We start from the raw sequence: 24,712 nt of genomic DNA, 5'->3' as shown, positions 1-24,712 counted from the left end.
GCATATGTCAACAAAAAGCAAATTGGTCCATTATTTCCAATGAAGATTGACTTGTGATAGTATTTGTAAGAGAGGCCCAATGTCATAGTCTTTGCTTGTTCAGTAGGAAAGAATAAAAACTAATTTGAAAGCATTAACTCTTTGTCCTTTGCCATATGTGGAACAGTAGATGGTAATCCTCACTTCTGCCTGTATGGGCATGCAAAGATGCAGCACTACCATGCATTGAACATGTAATGGGTAGAGACAACAGGCGAGTCTGCTAGTGTAAACTGCTCTACTCACTCAGTGCCAGCATGTTAATCATTTTACTTTTAAAGAGCAAATGAGTAGTGACATTTCTGGCCCTCTCCTTGCTATAGTAAACTAGAGTGAATCATTTCAGAGTAGAAAGTCTGGCCTTCTGTCAAACCAAAATCCTTGTGTTTAAATGCCCCATGACCACAAGTTGGATGGTATAAACCTGCAATCTTTAGCACTATACTACATTTTTCTTTTTTGATGGTGTAATGGTGAATTTTAGCAAAGTGAATCTGTGTAGCTCTATGCAGCTAATTAATTGCTCTTAACGTCTTTCACATGATTGACATTTATTTCTCCTTTTTTTAGGGTCAAAATGGCAGAGGAGTCTTTTAAACAGGCCAGGCAGAAGGCTTCCTACAATGTGACACCCAAACATGCAACTGGAATAGTATGCATGGCATTTTACTTTTTCTTATTACTGCATGGAGTCATCTGTTTTCTATTTATTTATTGTAATTCTAGCAGTACCTGCCTTTTTCTTTCTTTCAACAATGCAAATTGTCTCCTCACCTAACAGACCCAATTGCTTGCAAATGCTTGTCAGTGTTTTAAGAAACAACAATCCTGGCTCTTATAGTAACATTTTAGAGTGGAGCGCCAGTGCTTCCAGCTGTAAATAACTCACACTTTTTTCTTGTCTTTTTTTTTCCACAGAAAGCAAAGTTGGGTAAGAAGATCTGAAGCAGACAATGGAAAATTATCATCACCTAGCCTATTGCACAAGCAGTGTTTGTACAATCTGACACGAGTCATCAGTCATTTTTAGCGTTTATTTGCTCCCAGTATTTGTTTTCAATTGGTTTAGGGCTGTCGAGTGCGAGCTGGTTCAAAGTGTATCGTTTAAACTTGGGATTAAAGCTAATGTCCTCACCCACCATTTCACAAAATGGAACGAGTCTGTGTTATAAAAAGGCATCCCTAAGCTGATTACTCAACTCAAGTTGCATGAAAATTTGCTAAAAATACTTGCTGTTCCTTTTCTTCTTTTTTTTGGTGACACTATGTTCAAGCTTTATCAGTATACATAATATGTAGCCATTTTTTATTGCCGTTTCCAAGCCCAAGTTTCTAGAAAAACCATTAACACGTTGTCTTCACATCTCCCTTGATGGTGAAAAGCACAGGATTTTATAATATTTCTATATGGTGCCTTATTGCATAGTGGAGACTTTAAATGAGTTGAACAAAGCTTATTTTTGAAATGCATCAATTTTGATTCAATGATATCTACAAGGAAAAAAAGTCTGTTTACATGGCCTGAAAAATAACAAATTTACTCCTTTCAATATTTTCATCTGGTGTGTTTCAGAATCAACTGCGAATTCTACGTGTTTTACATACAGCACCTCTTCTATTAGTGTTTTTCATTTAAAAAGTCATGTCTTTCTAAGTCATGTGATCTGATAAATCCCCACTATTGTTCTTACATTATTACATTATCTACATTATTGTAAATATGCTTTCTTTTAAGCAAAATCCTATGCAGATAGTTTTACCTTTTGTCATGTGAAAGAGTGTGAATATCCATAGGCTAAATCAGCAGTAGAATCATGTGATGTGATTTTCATGTACAATACCAGCACTGTGTTTTGACTGAATACATCTGACCATTAAAAATAATATAAATATATATTTATTGAATAAAAGACATTACCCTGATTTTTGTGATAAAAATTCTGTTATTGGTGATCAATTTCTGTTTATCATATGACAAATTATATGCACACTACACATCACTTTGTTTTATATGAAATAGATTTAATATATTTTTACATACTTAAAACACACGTGTATATATTGTATACATTGCATTGCAACTCCATTACACATGCTGCAGTTTTTTTCTTTATTTTTTTTTCTCCTGGCTAGTTATATTTGTGGAAAATGTACAGTATACAATCAGGTTTGTATCCAAGCAGGTGGATGTTGTGAATTGCTTCATCTTTTCTTTGACGACATCATGTTAAGACAAAACAAAAAGGGCAACAGAATACTTGTGAAACACGGCAAAAAAGATACTGACAAGCTGTCTAAGATTGTAGAACCACCTATAGATACACATTTTACAAAGACTGTTTTAAGTGGTTGCACTAATTATACAGTTGGACATTACTTTAATGCACTTCCTTTTGCTTGGCCATCCTCAGTGTCCATAATGTTCTGTCATTTTTAAGAGGTACTTTCTTGAATCCTTTAGGTAGATGTGATATTTTTGAAATGCTAAAACTAAAAAAATGTCCATTGTTAAACACCAGCAGCTTTATTATTACTGTCTCTACACAGCCACTTGATTTATTCTTTTTTTTTTTCTTTTTTTTAACCGCACTGGCATGTCAACATGGCTGCTACTCTCTAATTAAATCATTGTTGAGCTTTTGTGTATTTCTAGTTCCATGTTTCATTTTGTTGCAAGACAAGCCATTCTTTGTACAACGCGATGCAGAACAGTTCCTCTTGAAGCCAGTCCTTGTTTGGCTAAGTTTGTGAATTTCTGCCTCTGACAGCACATAAATGATGTCATTCCAAATTTAAAAGACCTTTAAGTCCCCCTTCACAGTTTCCCATGGCCGCTCACATCCACAGACATGCAGCGACACTGTTTGACTCTCTGCACCTTGCGGTGTCTGAAAGGGGGCTGCAGGTCTGGGCAGTCTAGCTGCACTGTGAGCTGTGTGATGCGATGTGGCCTACAGAAGGAGCAGGACTGAAATGGCTCCTGGGCTTTGTTGTGGTTTTTTCTTCCCGAGCCTGAGGTTTGGCCTCGACTCTGTCCCTGACTCGAGCTGGGACCCATATGCCGTGGTATGTAGAAGGAGTTACACTGGCCATAGCAAAAACGGTTGACCACAGTGCGGCTGCGGCAGCCCTCCTCACTGATTGTCTGACGAAGAGGTTGGGTCTTGCACCAGTCTCTGCGGAGGTAACGGCGCTCTGTCACAACCAAGGCTTCCCGGCTAGAGGATAGCACCTCTGGTTTCTGCTGAAGCAATCGGTGGTGACGGTCCGCGGACAGGTTCCCTTTGGACTTGTATGGAGATGGGATGGCTCCCTGAGGACGGGACTTTTTGGTCTCTGCAGTGATGCAGAGCACCCCAGCCAGTATGACAGGGATAGTTATTCTCCACAGCATTCTGCAAAGAGAGATACATTACTATACAATGTAGCGAGTAGACGGAGTAAGACATCTGCACATACAGAATCTGGACATTTACACTAAAGCTGGTGTAACACATTTAGGTAGTATGAGATGAAACATGACAGTCACACAATTGCTTACATGATACTAATGTTGCCAATTATGCTTGCAACTGTGAGAATGTTCATTCCTGTTGAGCCACCTTTGCAGTTTAGCCTTCCAGGCATCATTGAGGAAATGAATCCATCACCAGGGCCCCCATTTGTCAGCATCTCTGTGTCATTACTTCTATTTGCTTTCCTCTCGGCTACGCAACTCTTCCAAAAATAAATAAAGCCCTGCCATCAAAGGATACACTTAAACACCCATAACGAGAAGGGGAAGTTGATTTTATTGGTCCCGTCGCTGGGTAAAATAATTAGGGCTTTGCTTACTTTAGTCATGAACTATGCCGCAGATATGTAAACAGGCATTAGAGAGGCCCATCTGCATGTTATTAGGGAAAGAGTCGGAGAGCCGTACAGTTCACTCATCTACTCTTTGGTGATATACGTGAAGAAAACTAAAGTGAGAGTGATTATGGACCTATATTGTCCATAATCACCAGTGCCTTTTGTACGATGCCAGCACCATAGAGATAGTATGATCTGGAGAAATGATTCCTCTTTGAGTCAAAACGGAGTACGCGCCCGTGTGCAAGCTGTCAGTATTTGCGCCAGCACATTTTTGACCATCACTCAAGCATCTTTTCAGCAGATGTTGCTCTTGACAAGCATTGCATGACACCAACTTAGAAATTCTGACAGAGAACCAAACGGCCTCAAGGCCATTGGCTGCTACTATTCACAGACTCTTCTTTGCTGTGCTCGTATGTTCTCTTTGTTCCTTTCCTGAACCTGCAACTCACTCTGACATGGAACAAATTACTTTATCATAATCCACTTTGTTTTTTGCCTCGTTTTTTTCTGCCCTTGACCCTGAGGTCATGGCAGCTCTGTCTGAGCAGCATGAGCACTCTAGTCTGTATATCACTGTCCCAGCAGCACTTGCCATAAGCTAGACAGCAGCTGTTAGTCCATCTACCAGATATATAGTATGAATTTTAACCTTTATTTTTTTTGTTTAAATAAGACCATACGTTGCAGTTACTTAAGCACAGAAAATGGAGTGTACTGCTAATTTTTTTTTAAAAAAAATTAGCAGTACACTCGTTTAAATATAATCTGATGAATTTTTTTATGGCTTTTTTTGTTATAGTTTGGTTTTGCTTTGCTGTTTTCTTAAGACATCTGCGTACAGTCTGCTAAGGAACTAGATCAATTATATGGCTGAAGTAACAATGTGTGTCCAGATGACACACATTTAAGCCAGTTTTTACACAGGAAATTATGATTTTGGCACCTAAAGCATTTCTGAATCAGGAATTGGGAACTGGACATCCAAATAATGTCTGTGGTTCCTCTAGAGATACATTTTTGCACACATACAGACCATATATACTCCCCTACACTCACCCACCATAAGGTTAGAATAACTAAAGTAAACAATCCCACTGTCTTTCCCCCACCTGCTGTATCAGAGAATATTGACCCCACTTCATCTTTCAGTGAACTACCTTCCACTTAAGGACAGTCTCATTTGTCTTTACCTGCTCCATCTTATTCCTGCTGACTGGGGGTTTAAGTGCACAAACCCCTGATAAGGGTCACATGCTCTGCTTTTGTGTCCAGGCTCTTGTTTCCCCATTTTCCCTCTGTCAGTCTCTTATGCAGCACCGTGTGACTCCGGTGATCTACAGTCTGGATAGCTCTTGGGGCTGGGGAGGGATGACCTGACTGACTGTGTACACAGGGCATGACAAATGACCTATACAGTCAGCAACTGCGCTTCCTCTCCACCCCCAAACTCAGCTGGTGTTAGAGTAGTGGCCCTGCTGAGCTATACCCATCAATCTCTCTTGCAAGACAAATTGTGGTTTGGGGGTAACGATTCAGGGGCTTTTGGGGGAGTCTGAGGTAGATGGTTAGTGGTTGGGGATAGAAGATAAGGGAAAAAAGAGGGGGTTGCAGACTCGTTGGGGTTTCTGGACTCATGACCCACCGGGAAACAAAACCAACACTACTTGGCGTTCATGAAAAATATAACTGCATCTCTCCTTGTGAGCTTTTTCTTTCTTTTTTTTGTCACTCTTGTGATTTTTATTCTTGGACACAGCACCGATCATCACAGTCCTAGAGACAGGAGGCGACTGTGGTTTTGAGTGTTAATGCTGGGACAGAACTGAGCACAACCTTTGTGTCTGCTAAACACTAATATTGTCCACAAACACAGCTTTATGTTTTACCAGAACCACAAATACTTTGAATATGCTTCACTGAACTGTGGCAGACCTTGGTTCCAAAATTCAAACCTCTAATGAAATTACAAATGCCAGACACAAATACCAGAGAGACTGCTGAGCTAGACACAAGCTTTTTGGAAAACAGCTATTATCATCAGTGGGAACTTGTTATGTTTTGTTTTTCAGAATGGCATGATAATACCATGGTAATGTTTTCTGTCTGGATAACAATGGGCCTTTTTTTTTTTCAAATCTTGAAGTCAAATGAAAAACAAAATTATTCATGAAAATGGCCAGCCTAGCAGCTAAATATCTGAAGATTTCAAATATCCAGTTGTTAAATAATTGAATAAAGAAAGGAGAATCCTTTCCAAGGCTTTCAAATTTGTACACACAGATGTACTTCCACTAAACCATGCGAAACATCTTCCCAGCACGTCTTCAAAGGCAGGTTAAAACAAACAAAACCTGATGCCTCAATTATTGGTGCGTCAGAAAGTCTCATACATAGACTGGTAAGTGCAGTTAATTACAGTAGAACTGCATTTAATTCACCGTGCAGCTCAAACCTCAAACACACACGGGTAGCCACACACGCACACGCGCACGCACATGCACCCATGTGTGGCCACACATGTGTGTGTAATCACACACACACAGACACACATACAGAGTCAAACGCACATACACAGGATACAAAGAGAGAGAGAAAAAGGGAAAGAGAGGTAAATTAAATGTTTTCACTCGGAGCCAATTACACAAAGAGGAACCATGTCATTATCTGCATTTGCGGATTGCATTTTCCCAAACTACGCTTCACTGTTGGTTCATTAACAGCTGGGGGTTGGGGGGCTCTTTTTAGGGGCTTTGCTGTGTAAATGTGTCTAATGCCAACATCGCCAGGAGGCCGCTTTAGGCAGTTCGGGTAGCCATTTGTCACCACAATCCGTCTTGATAATGACTAGCAGCCCAGATATAATGCTTTCCAAGCTAAGTACTGGCAAGAATGTAAGACAACTTCTTCGCCTCAGCAACATAAAGTGCTTTAGTGGGGATGAAGGCCAATTAGAAATCCTGTGATAGTACACTAGTTGTCACTGCAGACATTATAACCTACAGCGATTAACACCACCTTCTATTTGCACTTAAAACGTTTTTCTCTTTTTGTTTCCTCTTTAATAGCTTTGTTTCACAGTCTTACATTTATAATCTGTATCAGCTTGTTTAAGGTATTTCAAGCTGAAAACTTTATTATATTTTTTTGATCTATGAAATAAAGCGATTCTTTATCTAACGAGCAACACTTTAGGATCTTCACTAGGATGTCAGTTCTCTGGCTTTGAGCAATGTTTGGTGAGTTACTGTGGCCTGCTACACCAGCAGGCCACTGTGTAATAGGATGGTTACTCTTGAAGACTCTCATGATTTGTTGGCTTATCAAAGTTTGCTCTCAACTGAAAGTTTTGCCACAACAGGCCAAACTGCAGTTTTACTTTTTAATTCACGTTCCTCAACATCAGCGGGTAGTTCCCGTGTACGTATAATAAGCGCAAACTTGACACATTAACAGTGTTAATAAAGTTTGCTATCAAATGCCAGTGTTACTATCTCCAGAGGCTCACAATGACGTGTTTTCTGTTGCTTAAGAAATTACAATGTGTCTGTGTGCTAAATCCTCTTTGACATCAGAGCAGATTGTACAAGGTGGTGCAGTCACCAGAGCTGTAAGCAGGATCAGAAGGCAAACTCCCCACCATTCCCCGCACGCATACTGTAGGGACACGCACACATATGTTCTCAAACCAACTTGGAGAGGCATCAGCGCACACAACACAAAGAGAACACATAAGGGAATATAAACCTGTGCAACTGAACAGGGAGGAAAAGAAAAGAGTAGAGATTATTCAGCACCCACAGGCTATTGTAGTAACATAAATGATCTTACTACACATAGTGTTCATTAAGATCATTATGTCTCAGTCTCGTATTCACTGGAAAGGCTAAACTGCCTCTTAAGCTCACTAAGAAGAAAAGTACAACAGCCTGTCATCACTCACTAATTCTCTCACTCACAACACTAATTACTTGGAACCTCCAGCCACTAATTATAGTAATTTAGCAGACACTTTTATCCAGAACACCTTTCAACGCCTTGAAGGTGTATATTTTTACAATGGGTGGCCCCAGTGGGAATCAAACCATCAGTGCTGGGACATTATACTAAATAGCTGTACAACTACCGCCGTTCCAATTACATGGTTCTGCGCTTAGTCACTCAGAGACGCACTGAGTCAGTCAGTCAGAAACTCACGTGGGATATGATGAACCAGCACTCAGCCAATTTCTCTTCTCTCTGGGAAATGCTAGACTACATGGCGCGTTCACGTACACGGTCACATTTCCTCTTATGTGCTGCAAAGCTGTGCGCCTTTAAATAATGTATCATTATATTTCCGTGTAAATCAGACATTACAATGGGATACCATACCAGCCCGTGTGTATTATCTAATATCGAAAACTTTCTTGAACTTAATGTTAATAATTTGAAACTAGTGCAAGCCATGCGTTATGAAAATTTATATGTAAAATCATCTGCTGAAGCGCTTTTTTGAGTCTGGAGGCATTCAATATGGTATAAAGTCAGTGCTATCGAAATGTAATGTATGGTTCGTATACCTTTTCATGTGTGCAGCGGTACAGTGATGTGTCAAGGATGCATTCAAGGGAGATCGTCCACCTTCAGTGGTCCTTGCGTCCGCTTCCAAGTTTCGGTTTCCATGGCAACATAATCTGCGGTATCCTCAGGCTTGTCCTTGCTCCTCTTCTTCCCTTCTTAAAGTTTGGGACGTGCTCAGTTTCCCATCCTCTTGGGCAATGTCTTTCTCTCTGAGTCTAATGTTCTCTTTTTGGCTTTTAGATTAAGAAAATAAGCTCCAGACTGCAGTCACAGTAAGCCCATATCTTAGTGTCGTGGAGACTGTCTGCAGTCTGTCTTTGAGAGTGTTTGAGTCACTGTAAAGCCTGCCTTAGTTTGAATCCCCACCACCCCTTTCCCTCCTCAAGAATGGGAGGGTTTTTCCTATTGGTCCTAGCTGTTGTGTGAATCAAATCAAGCTTCATTTCTTTCATTTAAATCTAGGAGAGACAGGCTGTCTTTTTCTGTCTGCCTTTTAATATTCTGACTATATATATTTATATATGAATCCCTACTCATCCATAATACGTAAAACTAAGATGACAGATTTTCCCTTATCTTATTTTCCCATCGTAGGTTTTCATTTCCTCACCTTGTATTTGACAGTTAATGGTACTTTACTTTTAAGGAAGTAGATGAGATTTGGAAAGTGGATAAGAGAAACAATGGTTGCCTAAAACCCCCTAAATTATCCTTTCTTATTGGCACAGCACCACATCAAAACGAAACCCGTAACCTCCAATCCATAAATCATTCTGTGCATGCACTAACAGCATGCTTTGAAAAAAATGCCACGGTTCACATTCCTTGATGCAACTGAGACAATGATGTTTGTCTCTTTTGCGGCTCTGGCTATGCTGACCACTGGGCACAAAGACTGAAAACTCTGTCACTTCTACCATCAAAGAGCTGAAACATCAACAGACCGTGCAAAACCTCAGATGGGTAGAGTCTGAACAATAACCCTTTCAGCAAACCGGAGGATGATGACACTTTTGCATGACAAAACTCCATTTGTCTGCAGAGTACCGTAGCTCATTTTGCTGATCTGTGTTGAAAACTGTTGTTTTTTAACCGATGGGAAATAGTTTAACCCCATCTAGTGGCAGAAAGCAAAAGTGCATGGTTTAAGCGTACATAACCCGTTGGATTCACTGACGAATGAATATTTAATTCTAAAATTGTGTGTATACAGAAAAGAAAAAATCAGACCCAGGCCATATTAACAGATAGAGGGCCAACTTTAATAATACAAGTAAGTAAAAGTGTCTTTAAATATGGTATAAAAATAAATGCAGGAGAGAATAACAAAGAATTATGTTCTACGCAAGACAGGAGACAGCATTTTTTTATGTAAATCTGAATGTGACTTTACAGGAGCAATGAAAATCATATGTGCTAGTCATTTGTAGTGCAATAAAATAATGCAAAGCAAAAATAAATGCACCATAAATAATAATATTAATCATAATATATATATGTATATATATATTGTATATTCATTCTGCACAACACTTCCCATAGCGTGACAAAGTATCTGTGATCTCAGATCATGTAAAGCAATGACGTTGGTTAGATTTATCAGTTTAAGTTGTCATTTTATATTTTTCTACATTTTTTCTTTTGTTTTTTGTTTTTTTTTTCTCTCTGACATCATTTGTTTCAGCTGGAAGTGAGAGACGGGAGGGAGGTTCCGATCCAGCATTTATGATGGAAAGAACTGGAACACTGGGTATAACTTTCTTCAGTGTCATTTTTTCTTTTTTCATCTCGACAGTCTGTCAATGTCCCCTCAAGTCCAGCAGTGCCTCCTTTCTGAGAATACTGGAAATATATCAGGTATTGAAAGTGGAGAGAGAAGAAGGAACATCCCCTCCATGGACATGCAACATCCTGTGGACAACAGATGAACAGAAGGCTTGGCTCATCATCCGGCTGGGCCAAGAGCAGATGACAGACAATGATGATGAAGAGATGAAATGGTTCCCCTCTCCATGTCCCAGAGAGAGAGAGTTGGCATTGATTTTAGTATGATGGCACACAACTGGTCAACCTCTTGGATGCCAGTGGTTTCCCCTGCGCTGGGAGAAGAGATAAGAAGACAAAAAAGAATGAAAATAGGGAGTAAGTTGGAAGAAGGGAAGAAGAAATACACAGTATTTTAACAACACACTTGGTGCTGGAATTGCACATTTTGTATTGCATTCAATGGTAAAATTTAGCACAACATTTAAGTAGAGTAGCAATCACAACACGCTGACAACAATTAAATGACAACAACCAAATATATCACATGAAGATGATATGGTATCATTGGACATTACCTGGGAGTAAGACCCTTCAGAATAAGTTCTTACTTTTCTGCTGAGACAAAAAAAAAAAAGAACAACACATATTTGAGGTGACTTTAGTTTGTGGATTCGTAGGTCTGTAAACAAATTACACATATGTAAGAATCCATGAGCTAGATCAACAAAATATACAGCCTTTGTTTCATTTTAGTTGGCATAAAAAAGAATATTCTGCCATCATTGTAAAGCGACATACTACTTTCACATCATATTTAATCAAAATGAAGAACTAACACAACATACGCCCCGAAATTGATGTAGGTTTAACAGTCTTTTTCTTTAAAAAAAAAAAAAGAAAAAAAAACATAAATACAATACTGAAATCGTATTTGCCAGATAGATGGGCTGATAAAGAGTAGGAGGTGTGAGACAGGGTAGGTTTTTAAACACGTGGATGCGCTTGTGTAATGCTGAAATATTCTGCATGTTATGACATCCCATTTTTCTGTAATCATAAGAGCTTCTACAAGCCTGACAAGAGTCCAGCTCCCCCATCAAATACACCTGAAAGAGACTATTATTATATTGTAAAAATCCGCTTTGCCTGTTATTGTTTGCAGAGGTCCGATTTTATTTGCAACATTTTTTGGTTTGAACTGGTTTGCACTTTGGTTTGGGAGACATAGACTTAACAACTGCATTTAACAGCATATTTGGTTTAAAAACAAATAACTAGGTGTAATTTCAAGAATCTACTTGGAGTCTGAAATGCACTGGGCTGCTAAAGCAATAAGGCATGGGAAACCCAAATCCACTGTGATTCCCGTATTGTTCCAAATCTGTCTGCTGATGAGTTAACTTTACTGTGATAAGTCAATAATAATATAATTGTCAATATCTTGATTTTTGTCCCTTAGTGAACAAATAAATATCAACATTACTCCTGTAGCAGAATACACTGTATGCCACTACAGGTAAGTGTAAAAGCAAGTTGCAGACTTGTTTTTATGCAAAGGGATTACTGGGAATGGGATAAAATGTAATTTCACAGACTCTGAAAAGGTGTGACTTTGGTTGCTAGAAGGGCTTATTTCAGGATCAGCAAGACTGCAGAGTCAGTTCACATCCAAATAGGGTGTCATGTAATGTCAACTACATTTACTTCTCTCATCTTTTTTCTCACTAACTAATTTATCAAATGTTTTTAGCCAGGCTTTGCGGTTTATTTGATTTTGTTACCTTCTTCTTGGCCTGTAGTAATTCCTGGTAGGCACTGGAACGGATGAAACGGCTGTAAGAATCACTCTTCATCAACTTGTAGATGTGTTCCTGGTGAAGAAACACATAATGTGAGAATGATGAACAAAAGTATGAAGTCAGACACAGATAACAGTTGTACTAAAACCAAATCAAAAAATAAAAATCTTTCACTGATCCCCAAGACTGTGGTTTGTAAACTGCTAAGAGTAAATATCTCATTGGTCTGTCAGCTACACTCAGCACTAGTTTGATCACTGTCCAAGTCCCAGTGACAGGATGAATGTTCCTATTCCTCTCTACATTGTGCAACACAAACTAAACAATTGTGGCTATTATTTAATATCTCTTCATCATTTCCTTTTGGGCAACCCCTCACCTGTGCATCTTCGAAGGCGTAGCGTCCGGGATCTTTGACATTCTGGGTGGTTTTGTCGTAGCTCTTTGAATCCACATTGATGGCACTGGGTGCCCCTGGGGCCAAAAACTCTTGCCAGATCTCCTGGACTCGAGTTGGAACTTCTCTAATTGGACGCTTCTTTAGTTCTTGGACTGCTAGCCAGAACCTGCAAACCAAAGTTACAGTATCGGCATGACTGCTGCCTGCACTTTGGGGTGACACAGCTGACAGGAAACTATTTCAAACCAATGAAGGGATAATTACTTGCAGTCCACATCAATTCCACAACTGACTAATTTTGCATGCTGTCTGTTGTGACAACGAACAACTGAGCCTGGTCAACTAATTGTTTTTTATTGTACTATTGGCAGATATTAACTTGTGATAGATCAGTTTGTATCAGTGTGTATGTCGTCAGATATGCAGTGATAATTTTTTACTTATTTGTTTGCTTTTTTTAAAGTATTACTGTGTTATAAATGAAGGAATACAAGGCAAAAATAATCCTTGGGGTAATTTAAAAATGTGTCATTGCACCGTCTTAGAAAGTCATTGTTTGCAATAGAAGCAGATGAGTATCCAACTCAGCTGACCAAATGCTCATGTGGAGTCAAATGGTATTTTACTCGAGACCCTAATTTGGCGTAATGTGCACTAGGTTGTCAGATGATTAAAACCATGATGTCTGCAGCTTTTGGTATCTAGGCATTAGTTTAAAAAAATCATCTTCAATAATAAGTTGGTAATTCCTTTGAGGGCACCCCTGTTCCAGTTTTTACCTTTTATATTAATGAATTTGCTCCATCATTCTGTCATCACACAAAAGAAAGAAAATGTAGCACGTGTTAAGGAATGTGACTGGACTATAATGGATTTCTGAACTTTTTGGGGAGACTTCAACAGAGACAGATTGTAAAAGGTGGAAATTATATCAGCAGAAAACCATTTTAATTTAAAAACTTCAGGTGGATAGAGGTTAAAATATTTATGAATGACAGTGCTTGCGTGCTTGCTAGTGGTGGACGTGTTAATTTCCAGGAGAGTAAAAACTGAGAGTTTAATTAAACTGACCTAATTATTAACTTTGGGCATCAACAAATCAAGCATGTAGGGAGCAGAGAAGCCACTCTGCACATGATTACACTACATTTAGCTGCTTGTATGTGGCTCTGATATTCTGCCCACTGTGACAGTGTGCATATTTTAAGTGATGCATCTACCAGCTATCCCTGCTTTGAAAACATTACCATTACTATACGCATTTTATAATTACTCTCCAAAATGCCTTACACAGGGGAAGAAGTATTGACTCCAGTAATAGCAATCACAGTAACAACATGTAGCTGCTGATATGAAAATGCACCTATTATTATGAGTCATTTGTACACCTAGTAAAAAGCCACTCAAGTCATTATCGATCATGTCTACCATCAAAGAAAGATTAATCTCAGTATAATCATATTGACATGTACTTTGTGATTTCTGTGTTTCATATTGCTTTATAATGTATGTGTAGCTATAGAAGGAGTCACTGTCACTCTTGTATGTGATTGCTGTCATGGCAGCAAATTTATTCATATATTCCCATTGTATGGACCCATGTGGGATCATGAGTTCAGACTAGGCCCAACCTACATGTTTTACCTTTAGAACTTAATTTTTTCTGGCACAGATTCAACACAGTGCTAACAACATATCTCAGAGATTTTGGTTTATATTGACATGATAGCATCAAAACGTTCCTACAGATTTGTCGGCTGCACATCCATGACGTGAATCTCCCATTCAATCACATCCCAAAGGTGCTCTGTTGGATTGTGACCAAGGCTGACTGAGTTCAAGAAACCACTTTGAGGTCATTTTAGTTTTGTCGCGTTATCCTGCTGGCAGCAGCCATCAGAAGATGGGTGTGCTGTGGTCATAAAGGGATGGCCATGACGGTCAGGTCAGCTGTAGTTTTAAACAATGATCAATTCATTGTGTGCCAAGAAAATACTCCCACACCACGGTGTGCAGTGAATTCATCCTACAAGGCAGGATGAATTCATACTTTCATATTGTTTACACCTTATTCTTATCAAACCAGAGAATATTTTTCCAATCTTCTACTGTGCAATTTTGGTCAGCCTGTTTGATATGTAATCTCAGTTTCCTGTTCTTAGCTGACAGGAAGGGCAGCCGGTGTGGTCCTCTGATGTTGCAGCCCATTTGCTCCATAATTTGGTTATAACAAGTGGGTATTTGAGTTACTGTTCCTTTCTTTTTCTGTGGAAGCAGTCTGGCCATTCTCCCCAGACCTGTGGCATCAACAAACAAATCTTAACCTTTGGCTCACTGGATTTTTTTTCTTTTTCAGACCACTTTTTGTAAACCCTACAGATGGCTGTGCAGGAAAATCAACAGTTTCTGAAATACTCAGACCAGCCTGTCTGGTCCCAGTAACCACGCCACGTTCAAAGGTACTTAAATCACATTTTTAAGTCCAATCATCAGTGTGTACATGCCTTAAGTTGTTGTCTTGTGAATGGCTCATCACATGTTTGAGTTTATGAGTGCTTAAGCGATTAGGTTATACCTAGTAAAGTGGCCAGCGAGTGTGTTTTTGAGGTATTGACTAACTATTCCCATTATTTTTATACTAGGCTACACTGCAGAGTCAAATCATTTCTTTTAACAGAAGTAGTTTCTGGTTGCTTTGGAGATTTATGTACTCAATATCAAGCACCGGTTCATTTTATAAATTATAACAAACTTTGATTAAATTCAGAATGATATATTTTTATCATTGTTAAAATAAAATGTATTTCAACCAGCTACACTGAACTGCTGCTGATGCATTATTATCTTTTTATATATTCTTAGTACTCCTTCCACAACTGTTGATCTTTAAATAAAGTAGCTGCCCTTGGATGACAACCATATCTAAATTTTGGATATTTATAGACAGATGCTATAAATGTTTTATTGAATGCAGAGTAATGGTGGTAAAGCAGCTGTTAAATATTTTTTACTCATGGTCGGCTGTGATACAAACTGCTTTAACATCCAGTCAAACATGTTAATATATTTTATATTTATATTAATATTTAGGCTAAGATGAGGACATTTCTAATGTATTAAGGTAGACAGTGCAATACTGGTATAATGTATGTACTGTATATGGGCATGCTGCTCTATAGAAAGAACTTTTTTATGATGTACCTGAGATTCTCTGAGCTGAACTCAGACTCCAGGAACTTTAGGAACTGCTCTCTCCCAACAGGATCTTTGAGAACCTCGTCAATGCCAAAAGCCCACCTCTTTACCCTCTGCTGGCCTGGCTCCTTACTGGAGGAGGACACAAAAAGTACAACACGATTTCACAGATCAATATGTGCTATAGAAACACTAGGGAATAACGTTTAGCATTTCTGGTTTTCCGTACCCACCTGGCTTCAAGCTCCCAGAGTGTGGTGTCATCTGAGATCCAAGGGTTAGATGGGTCTGGTGGCGTGAGGAAGGGGTCGTATTCAAGATACTGCTCCGTATAGCCCAACAAACTGTTTTTTAAAACAAGAATGGGTGGTTTATTTGTCAGCTTTACCTGACAGAAAGAGAAGGTAGATTCCCTTGGGAGCAAATACTAGAAATTAAATGAAATGTAGAGTTTGACAAGAGGGATTGGCTCACTACTTGGACACAATGATTTAGAAGTCTTTCCTGAACACATCTCTCTTTTTAGAAAGGAATGACAAACAGACACTTTGTACAGGATCAGGTATCTGGATCTCTCTACTCTGATGACAGCTGAAGGCACTGTCTGGGCTTAAACACTGCTCAAGGTCATCTGAGTTCTTAATTCCCAGCTGTGTTAGGCTGTTTAAAGGCTCAATAAACAGATCGATGGCTAAACTGAATAAAGACACAAAGAACATCGCTCACCTCTCTGCCACTTTGGACATTTTCAGTCGATGCCTGTCTAATTGCAATTGCCAAAAGGTGATCTGAAACCACAGCGGGGAACAATGAGCGGACAGCAGTCTCCATGAATTCATTCATTCATTTTCAGTCATACTGATATGACATTTCAAGTTATGCTTTATATTCAAAAGGTGCTCAGTGCAATTAACTGGATACAGAAATAAGACAGCTGTGGTAAAATACCAAGGACAATTTAAGTACAATCATTGACAAAAATCACAAATCCTCTACTGCCACCTGTAGGTCTAACCTGTTCCTGCAGTTCTTCTTCTGTAGGCTGCTTGGCCTCTGGAGCTGGGGTGTGGGTTGGGCTGTGGGTACGGATATCATTCTGCAGCCCATACACAGACTAATAAAATAAAAACATAAGCATCAATATAAGTAGCCTTAATGCTGCAAACAAGCAAAGCATGGAAATGTGAAACTGTTTGCATTCATACTTGTAATATATACATACAAATATGTAACATAATAATCATTTAAGAGTAGAAAGCTCTTAAGTACCTTTCTAGTTTTGTGGGGATTTTTCATTCTTGAGGACTTCTTTATGTCAACTTCTGTTGTATTGACACATCCAGGCTGTGAAAAAAATGAGGAGAAAATCAGAAAATCACGAGAAATCCAGCTTGTGATTACAATTTTAGCTGATTATACTCCTCCTTGAGCTTAGACTCTTAGAACACAGTTATGTACTCTATACCACAGTGTACTCTAGCAAGATGCCACAGTTAGTACAGGTGTCGGTACTGTGCAAAAGTTTTAGGCAGGCGTGGAACAAAGAATGCTTTCAAAAATATAAATGATTGTTTATTGGCCCCAAATGTGTCCTGCAGCAGGACAACGACCCCAAACTACAGCCAGCTATCTTCAGCATAAAGAGGAAAAAGAAGCGGTGGAAGTGATGGTATGCCCCCCACAGAGCCCTGATCTCAACATCATCAAGTGTGTCTGGGATTACATGAAGAGACAGAAGGACGTGAGGAAGCCTACATCCACAGAAAATCTGTGGTAAGTTCTCCGAAAATTTTGGAACAACCAGCCAGCCGAGTTCTTTCAAAAACTGAGTGAAGAACTGTTTTGAAGGCAAAGGGTGGCCACACCAAATATTGATTTGATTTACATTTCTCTTTTGTTCATGATGATTAAAATAAATGATTAACACTTCCATTTTTGAAAGCATTCTTTGTTAACAGCATTTTTTCTCACCTGCCTAAAACTTTTGCTCAGTACTTTGTCATTTTTCAAATACGCTTAGACAACAAGTTCTCCCCAGTTCCCATTACGAATCTTTCACATCTGCAGCAAGCTTCTTTTCTTTGCCAAGGTTACATAGTCCACAATAGAGACAACACCAACAGAGGACATTTGCCTGCAGTCTCATGTCATCTAACTCAGACAGGGGCATCTTAAAATCTCACCAAGTACCCCGCACTTTGAAAATGATGCTAAAGGATACCATGTGCGTTAAAATGTGACGCCTGCAGGTCCTGACCAAGCATCAGTATGTGACAAGTTGGAAGTGAGAATGAGCTGGATTTGCTGGAAGTCTCCAGGACAATGTGTCAGATGCTGGTTAATTAAACATGGAATGTGCCAATTCATGAAAACATGGAAACCAGCAGGAAATTAGAATCTTAGAGTGCAAATACTGGCTGATTGAGCAAGTGGTCTAATCTAGGTCTCTTCCAGAAGAACAGAGCTTGATGGTGTCACTGTGAAATTTGAATTAATATTGATTATGTTGCTCCGAGGACGCATAAATTGAACTTGTTATTTCCCAATTAACCGTGGAGCAGTGGCTTTCAGGAATACAGCAGAGGAGACCCTTAAACCTCAAGGGGAAACTAAATGCTAATGCTAAGCAAGTGTGTAGGAACAAGGTAAAGAGCAGCGGTGAAGCTGATGTGTTGTGACAGTTATTGATGTGGCATTTCATGTGTATGGCCAAGGCAAATACACGCCGGGGTATTTGCAGAGCGTTCAGCTATTTACACTCTTTAAATGTTACAGGAACCATGTAAAGCTCATATATAAATTCTGTCATCTATTAAGTGTTTACACTGCATAACATTTCTAAAACAATTTATTAATCACAGTGTTATGTGATATCTATAGAAAAGACAATACGTAACTCACTAAAACTAAATGTACCATTCCTGTGTAATCGGTCACTTGGAGTGTGGTCAGTGTGAAATAATTATTTCAGCATTATTCACTTTTACAAGAACTAGTAGGATGATGCTAGTAAAGTCTGCAAAACAATGCTATTAGTAAGAACAGAGGCGATTATGACAATACCATCAGTAATTTTACTCACCACTGGTCTGTGCACGTCCCAGAATGCTCTTTCCTGACTGTCGAGAATTTTTCTCTCAATTTTGTCTCTTTTCTTGTCCACTCTGGGGAAAAAAAGATAGAATTCAGGGAACAGTTCTGACAGAGTGTGTAGATTAATCTAAAACATTTATGAGCCATTTACTCCATCACATGTTTAATGTGCAATCCATCTGTGAAGTTGTGCGCTGGTAATTACAGGGACGTTTAATCATGACATAACGAGGCTGTAAGAGAACTCACTTATAATGGCTGAATTCGTGTGTGGTTCTTATAGAAACCTACTTTGCTTGTGCTTCTGCTTGCATAAAAATGAACTCCCATTTCCTGGCGAAAGCTCTCTGTAGCCTTGCTAAGCTCTCCTGTAAGTAAAACAAAGAAGAAGCAGGAAAATTAAGCTTTGTAGGAATCCAGGCTGATTATGTTTATCACGCATGCTGTGTACAGTGCACAACTGGATACCATCTTTAATCACTCCTGCTCTGATATAAAAGAAAAAGACGCAGATAATGGCTAAACCAGTGATTCATTTAATAGCTTTGTTGAACGAAAGTTGCAAATTATACAATGACACATGGAAAAACAAATGTTGTTACTGTCAGTATGAACCAAAAGGTAAGAAAGCAGTGCTAATACAGGAAGAGCACAGATAGAAAGGAGTGCTGACACCAAAAGACCTTCACTTACCGCTTCATAGTCTGCAAGCTCCAGACGTGCTTTATTTTGCATTGTTCTTTTGCAGAGGTAAACAGCTGAGAGAGACAAAGAGAATGGTAATAAAGGGAGAACAGGATCTCAGCTTCGTTTTAACAGCCTTAAGTGGCCCTGCGTTGATTCAGTTAATCCTCTCAACTGCACATTTAGACTGGACTGCAAATCACAAAGGTCATTTACTGTGTATGATGTGTGTGTGTGTGTGTGTGTGTGTGTGTGTCTGCAACTGCTGGTGCTTGTGTGTTTGAAGGTGTGTGCACGCCTGACTTTTGATGTCTTCCTGTACTATCATCATCCCTTCATCTCTTTGTTAACTGACCATAATGTGCAAGCTTCATTATGCCATTAGAGTGTTTTCATTAAGGGGCATCATTCAAGTGAATCAGTTGCTGCATCTGAGACACTAACTTCCTCTAACACTCCCAGGATTATTCCCACTGTGAGCATTAGCCCCTTTCCCCTTCTACAATTCAAACAACAAATGAAAGACCTGCAAGGATGCAGCTATTCAGCAGCAACCCATTTTTGGCATTATGAAAGCTTTATCTCCACTCTGCTTGGCTGTAACAATGAAAAGCTCATCCCTGTATCACCATTAAAATGCTCAGCCAACTGTGCACAACAGGTGCATGCATATCAAGGCATTCCTGTTTTCCTTCACAGTAATCAGACTGCCTCAGTCAGAGTATGACTGAGGTAGACACAATTAACTTTAGTTGGAAAACACTGAAAAAAAATAAATGTGTAAAATAGAAAGCATTACATTATACCTGATTCTAACTGTTGGCCAGGCATTTGAGTAAAAACTAAATCTGATCCTTGTTATCATATCTAACATGGAGACACAGTTGCATCACTTGCGTTTCATCTTTTTAACCTTTGTAAAAATCAGCATTAATAACATGTCAGCTACAGTTTATGCAATATACAAACAGCCTGTCTCATTAGTCTTCTCTGTACACACACAAACACGCACATACACAGTGGAAGTTCAAATATGACTACAACAGAACGGCTCTCACCATAGTCTGTGTTTTCTGGTTCCCAGCAGTTTGATGGCCAAAAGTACGGAGTCTGAAGGGAAAAATGAGTCATTAAAAAACAAAACTTAAAAAAAAGACCTTACATCTTTGATAATGTACAACTAACCACATGGTGTTTCAAATCAAAGTGTACTGCTATGTTACTTTGGGTGGGCATGTGGTCCTAGCCCTGCATCTGTCACAATAAAATATTTTGTTGTATAATGGGTTTGGCATAATGTCTAAAGCACATAAGCTTCTTTCAGAGAGTGCTTAGAGCAGACACCAGCATGAGAGCTCGCCCTCCTTGGGCAGCATTGTATGGACTGGCACCAGATGAAAAGTGATTACATACAAAAGGCAAAGTAAAGGGTACTAACACAAACAGCCTTAGGCATTGATTTACTCTTGTTAGTTGCTGTGCAGCACACTTGGGGGAACTCACTTGGTGGAAAATCACTAAAACTGTCAGTCTGTGTATTGATGTTTGGAGTACTAGTTCATGAATGGTGTGCTCCCCTCCCCATTCATGAACTAGTATGAATTGTGTTCAGGACCTCCTGGTTTACTTACTTCATATGTTTTATATGGGAATGTACATGTTATTTCAACTCTAATAAATGATTTGAAATAAATAACTTTGTCCATTTTTTGTTATCATTTAACATGACTTTTTATTAAAACGATCTGCGCATAGCACTGTGCAAGGGTCTTAGCCACCCCTCATTTCTTTATATTCTTCTAGGAAAACGAGTGCAGTGGTTTAGCAAAATGAGAAAACATACATGGAAATACATTATCGCAAGAAAAAATATTTTTGTACAGTTCTGATGAGCTTAAATTCAGTATTTGGTATGGCCACATTTATTCTTTAAAACAGCTTGAACTCTTATAGGCAAGCACTCTTGTAATGTTTTTGAGTAGTCTTCAGGAAATGTTTTCCAGACTTCTTGAAGGATATTCAAAGCTCTTTGGATATTGTCTTCCTTTTGTTATGTTCTCTGTGAAGATGATCCCACACTGCTTCACTAATGTTGCGGTCCAGGCTATGAAGAGGCCAATCCATGACTGATAGTGTTCAACTGTGTGTGTTTTTTATCCAGATATGCTTTTCCTCTATTGGGACTGTGTATTTAGGATCACTGTCATGCTAAATAACAAAGTCATAGTCAAAGTCAAAGCTTGTTAGACATTTTCCAGACGGATAAAATCTGAAAGTACTTTTCTGCGTTCGTAATTCCATCAATTTTAACAAGATCTCCAACACCACTGTCTGAAATGCAAATTAGGATTCATCGCTCTATGAGACTATGAGACAGTGATTTTCCGTCAAGTTCTTGTGTAATTTGGCATGCATCCATCTTTTTCTCTGTCTCCTTTCCTTAAGATTGCTTCTTGACAGCCACACTTCCACTGGAGCCATTTCAGCTGATGGGTCACATGCATCTTTCAGGTTCTGTGCCCGGTCTTTGTTGGATTTTTTCCCCCTATTTCTTAAAGACGAACATGATTACTTTCAAATACTTTTCATCTGCAGTGAATATTTTTCCACCCTGCCACTTCTTTTGTCCAGTTTCCTCATTTTTAATTCATTAATGAATTGCAACACCTTATGTTAACAGTATTTGATGGCCCTAATCAAAAAGTGGATGAAAAGAAAGAATAGAATAATCTATTGACTCTAAAAGTCCTTGACTCTAGCAAACTTAAAATATTAAATATTAAAAAAATAGGATTAAATATTCCCTTGATTAAGCAATGCTGACAGAGTCGGTTAGATGTATAATAAAAATAAAATCATTCAATATAATAAGGAATTAAATATTCTTACCTGAAACCTATAGAAAGTGCCATCGTCTTTGAGAGTGAGGACGTGGTCTGAGATGGGGAAGAAGTAACCATGTGCAGCCATCAGAGTTCCCAGATGAAGAGCCTCCACTGGGAGAAAACACAGATAAAAAGACTATTTACAGCTTGATGCGCTCCTTTTTTCCTGTTTTTTTCCCAGTAGTACCAGAAACCAGCACATGTTAATGTGCTTTCATGCACATAAAACATTCACACTTGTAGCAGCATGTTTTTGCCAAGAAACTGTTGCAGTAATGAGATTGTGTTTCTAAACAAAGAGCATCATAGCAAGCTTCGCAACACTGTTGAGATGACTGTTAAGATTGTATTTCTGTGAAGGAAACAAGATATCATTTTCTTTCCTTTGGGTAGACGATAGGATGACAATCACACAACAGCCAAATAGAAGCGTGAAATAAAAAACAGCTTGATCTTTTTTTGATTGTTCAAATCATAAAAAAATTAACATATACGTTATTTGCACATTTTGTGCAAAGACTGATCAGAATGGTAGATGATAGTAAATGTACTTTCTGAGTTTTAAATACACTGCTGGTTGAGCTTAACATTGGGCAAGGATGGGCTAGCTCTACTGTGTCTCTATGTGGTGTGCTTTCACTAAACTAAGCTATCCAGCTGCTGGTGCTGGTTTTGACCTTCCATTTCAGTTTTAAATGCATGCTAGAAAAACACATTTTTAAAAATGTCAAACGCTTGCTTTAATTTAAATTCTAATTTATTTGCTTTATTTAATTAATTATACAGAGGCATTAAAGGCAAACCTGCTTGGAGATCTCAGTTATTCATTAAAAAGAAGATTCTCTGATTATTCTGCAATCAATATCTCCTCATCACAGATATTGGCCCAGCATGTGTTTTTCTTTTTCTTTGTATCCCCAGCTTATTAACTTTATTCACCGTTCATCCCAAGGTGCAAATTCATCCTTCACAATATTGCTAAAATGAGCATAAAGAGCTAAACTAGGAGCAGTTGCTTTAATAGACTCTGCACTGCTATCACACAGAGATAGAAAGACCTCCATTGCATCCAAACAGCTCTGCAGGAGGTCTCACTGATTAGCCCACCTTAAGCTTGAGAAGTGTAACTCATCAGTCAAATCAATGTTGTGCTTAGCTGGAGTGAAAACCTGCTTACCTCTGGCACTCCACAGCACATGGCTGACTGTCCCTGATTTAAAGCCATCAGATAATGAAAACATGTAATCAACATCAAGTGTGTATCATCTGCCATCAGTTCCTCCCTGCTGTTCTAAACCTGTAAGTCCTTCGCGGTGTCGACATCTATCAGTCACAGTTTGTGTTTTGGGCTGATGGCTTTCTTTTGATACTGCCGTATTTAGTTCATTATGAATAGTTTTTTCATACAGTGTTGCCCTTGACTGTTTCTGCCAAGTAAGCTGTCCTAACACATGAATAAACTGAGAGATGAAAAGATAGAAATGCTTCACATTGTCTAAATTGCCAGAGCTACGAACGCTACAGCAGGAGCTTACTGTATGCGTCCATAAAATATGCACATGTCTGCTCTCTCACTCTAACACACACACTGGGTGTTTGTGAGTGAGCGATAAATATAGATTGGCTTTTTCTTTGTCACTGAGGTGGCTGTCACCGCTTTCAGAGGTCAGGATGTTTATGTGTATGCATGTGTTTGTGTGCGACTGGGCTCCATTTATTAATAACTTATGACTCATAAGTTATTTAAACCTGTTTACTTATAAACAAATCCCTCCCTCTGTATCGGCTATATATAAACTCTAAAGGAGAAAGTGATCTATTTAACATAATAGCGGAATTAACATTTACTACATGGAAAAATCAAGTTATTCTTGAATTTCTTTACTTAACCTTTTTACAGAATGTTTGTTTGGGTACTTATCTAAAACAGGATGAATGTCAGATGGCAATAAGGTCAGCACAGCATGAAAAATGACATCGTGGACATGCAATTAGAGCTTGATGTCTCTTATATTTCAGCAACTGAGGTAATTTGTTCTCATTTGAGTCTGTTGAAAAATCCACACAAAGGAGCAAATGCACACAAAATATGTGTGCAGTGCACAGATTTATTTCATCTAAGCTTTTGCAAACAGTGCGCAGTGTTATTAGGGAAAAAAGAATAAATCTGAAAATGTCAGTTCAATCAAATGAAGGTTTTTCATGCATTAAAACATAACCAATCTTATTTATTTCTAGTTTTTCTTAAAAGATTCTACTGTATAAAGTTAAGTCCTGGCAGCAAGGGAGCTTCTGGCTTCCTTTTAACATAACATAAGCTTTATAGGTGAGTAAACCTTGGATTAGAATTAGTCAAACTGTCAAAAAAGGCCAGCCTTACAGTCCAGAGAGAAAACACCCTTTGATTTCATCATATTACCGGTTATGTGCCA

At 38.8% G+C, this 24,712-nt stretch overlaps 3 protein-coding genes across 6 annotated transcripts in view; 1 reads left to right on the top strand and 2 right to left on the bottom strand.

Moving 5' to 3' along the window:
- Positions 1–1,922, top strand: part of LOC116322207 (formin-2) — a 40,211-nt gene extending 38,289 nt beyond the window's left edge. Inside the window, exons 17-18 of the mRNA XM_039622046.1 lie at positions 610–691; positions 958–1,922. Of these exons, the coding sequence (XP_039477980.1) occupies positions 610–691; positions 958–984 (109 nt within the window). The 3' untranslated portion in view covers positions 985–1,922. The remainder of the gene's footprint in view (positions 1–609; positions 692–957) is intronic.
- Positions 1,923–2,040: 118 nt separating this feature from the next.
- Positions 2,041–8,861, bottom strand: grem2a (gremlin 2, DAN family BMP antagonist a). The gene is made up of 2 exons (XM_031742244.2): positions 8,457–8,861; positions 2,041–3,434 (listed from the first exon to the last, which is right to left on the bottom strand). Exons 1-2 carry the CDS (start codon positions 8,462–8,464, stop codon positions 2,855–2,857), a joined length of 588 nt encoding a protein of 195 aa, XP_031598104.1. The 5' UTR covers positions 8,465–8,861; the 3' UTR covers positions 2,041–2,854.
- Positions 8,862–9,719: 858 nt separating this feature from the next.
- The window catches only part of rgs7a (regulator of G protein signaling 7a), a 54,980-nt gene continuing 39,987 nt past the window's right edge, over positions 9,720–24,712 (bottom strand). Inside the window, exons 5-18 of one of the 4 annotated variants that reach the window (XM_031742213.2) lie at positions 22,285–22,391; positions 20,454–20,505; positions 19,405–19,469; positions 19,003–19,079; positions 18,701–18,782; positions 16,888–16,962; positions 16,634–16,732; positions 16,345–16,406; positions 15,852–15,962; positions 15,625–15,750; positions 12,403–12,589; positions 12,006–12,095; positions 10,800–10,839; positions 9,720–10,556 (exon numbers count right to left, since the gene is read on the bottom strand). In XM_031742213.2, coding sequence (XP_031598073.1) covers positions 10,816–10,839; positions 12,006–12,095; positions 12,403–12,589; positions 15,625–15,750; positions 15,852–15,962; positions 16,345–16,406; positions 16,634–16,732; positions 16,888–16,962; positions 18,701–18,782; positions 19,003–19,079; positions 19,405–19,469; positions 20,454–20,505; positions 22,285–22,391 — 1,157 coding nt within the window. In that variant the 3' untranslated portion in view covers positions 9,720–10,556; positions 10,800–10,815. The remainder of the gene's footprint in view (positions 10,557–10,799; positions 10,840–12,005; positions 12,096–12,402; positions 12,590–15,624; positions 15,751–15,851; positions 15,963–16,344; positions 16,407–16,633; positions 16,733–16,887; positions 16,963–18,700; positions 18,783–19,002; positions 19,080–19,404; positions 19,470–20,453; positions 20,506–22,284; positions 22,392–24,712) is intronic. The other 3 variants (XM_031742214.2, XM_031742216.2, XM_039621912.1) reach the window with 3 other exon arrangements.

This window comes from Oreochromis aureus, linkage group 13 (assembly GCF_013358895.1).
Source record: "Oreochromis aureus strain Israel breed Guangdong linkage group 13, ZZ_aureus, whole genome shotgun sequence".
NCBI classification, from domain to species: Eukaryota; Metazoa; Chordata; class Actinopteri; order Cichliformes; family Cichlidae; genus Oreochromis; species Oreochromis aureus.
This window is presented reverse-complemented; position numbering and strand designations above follow the sequence as displayed.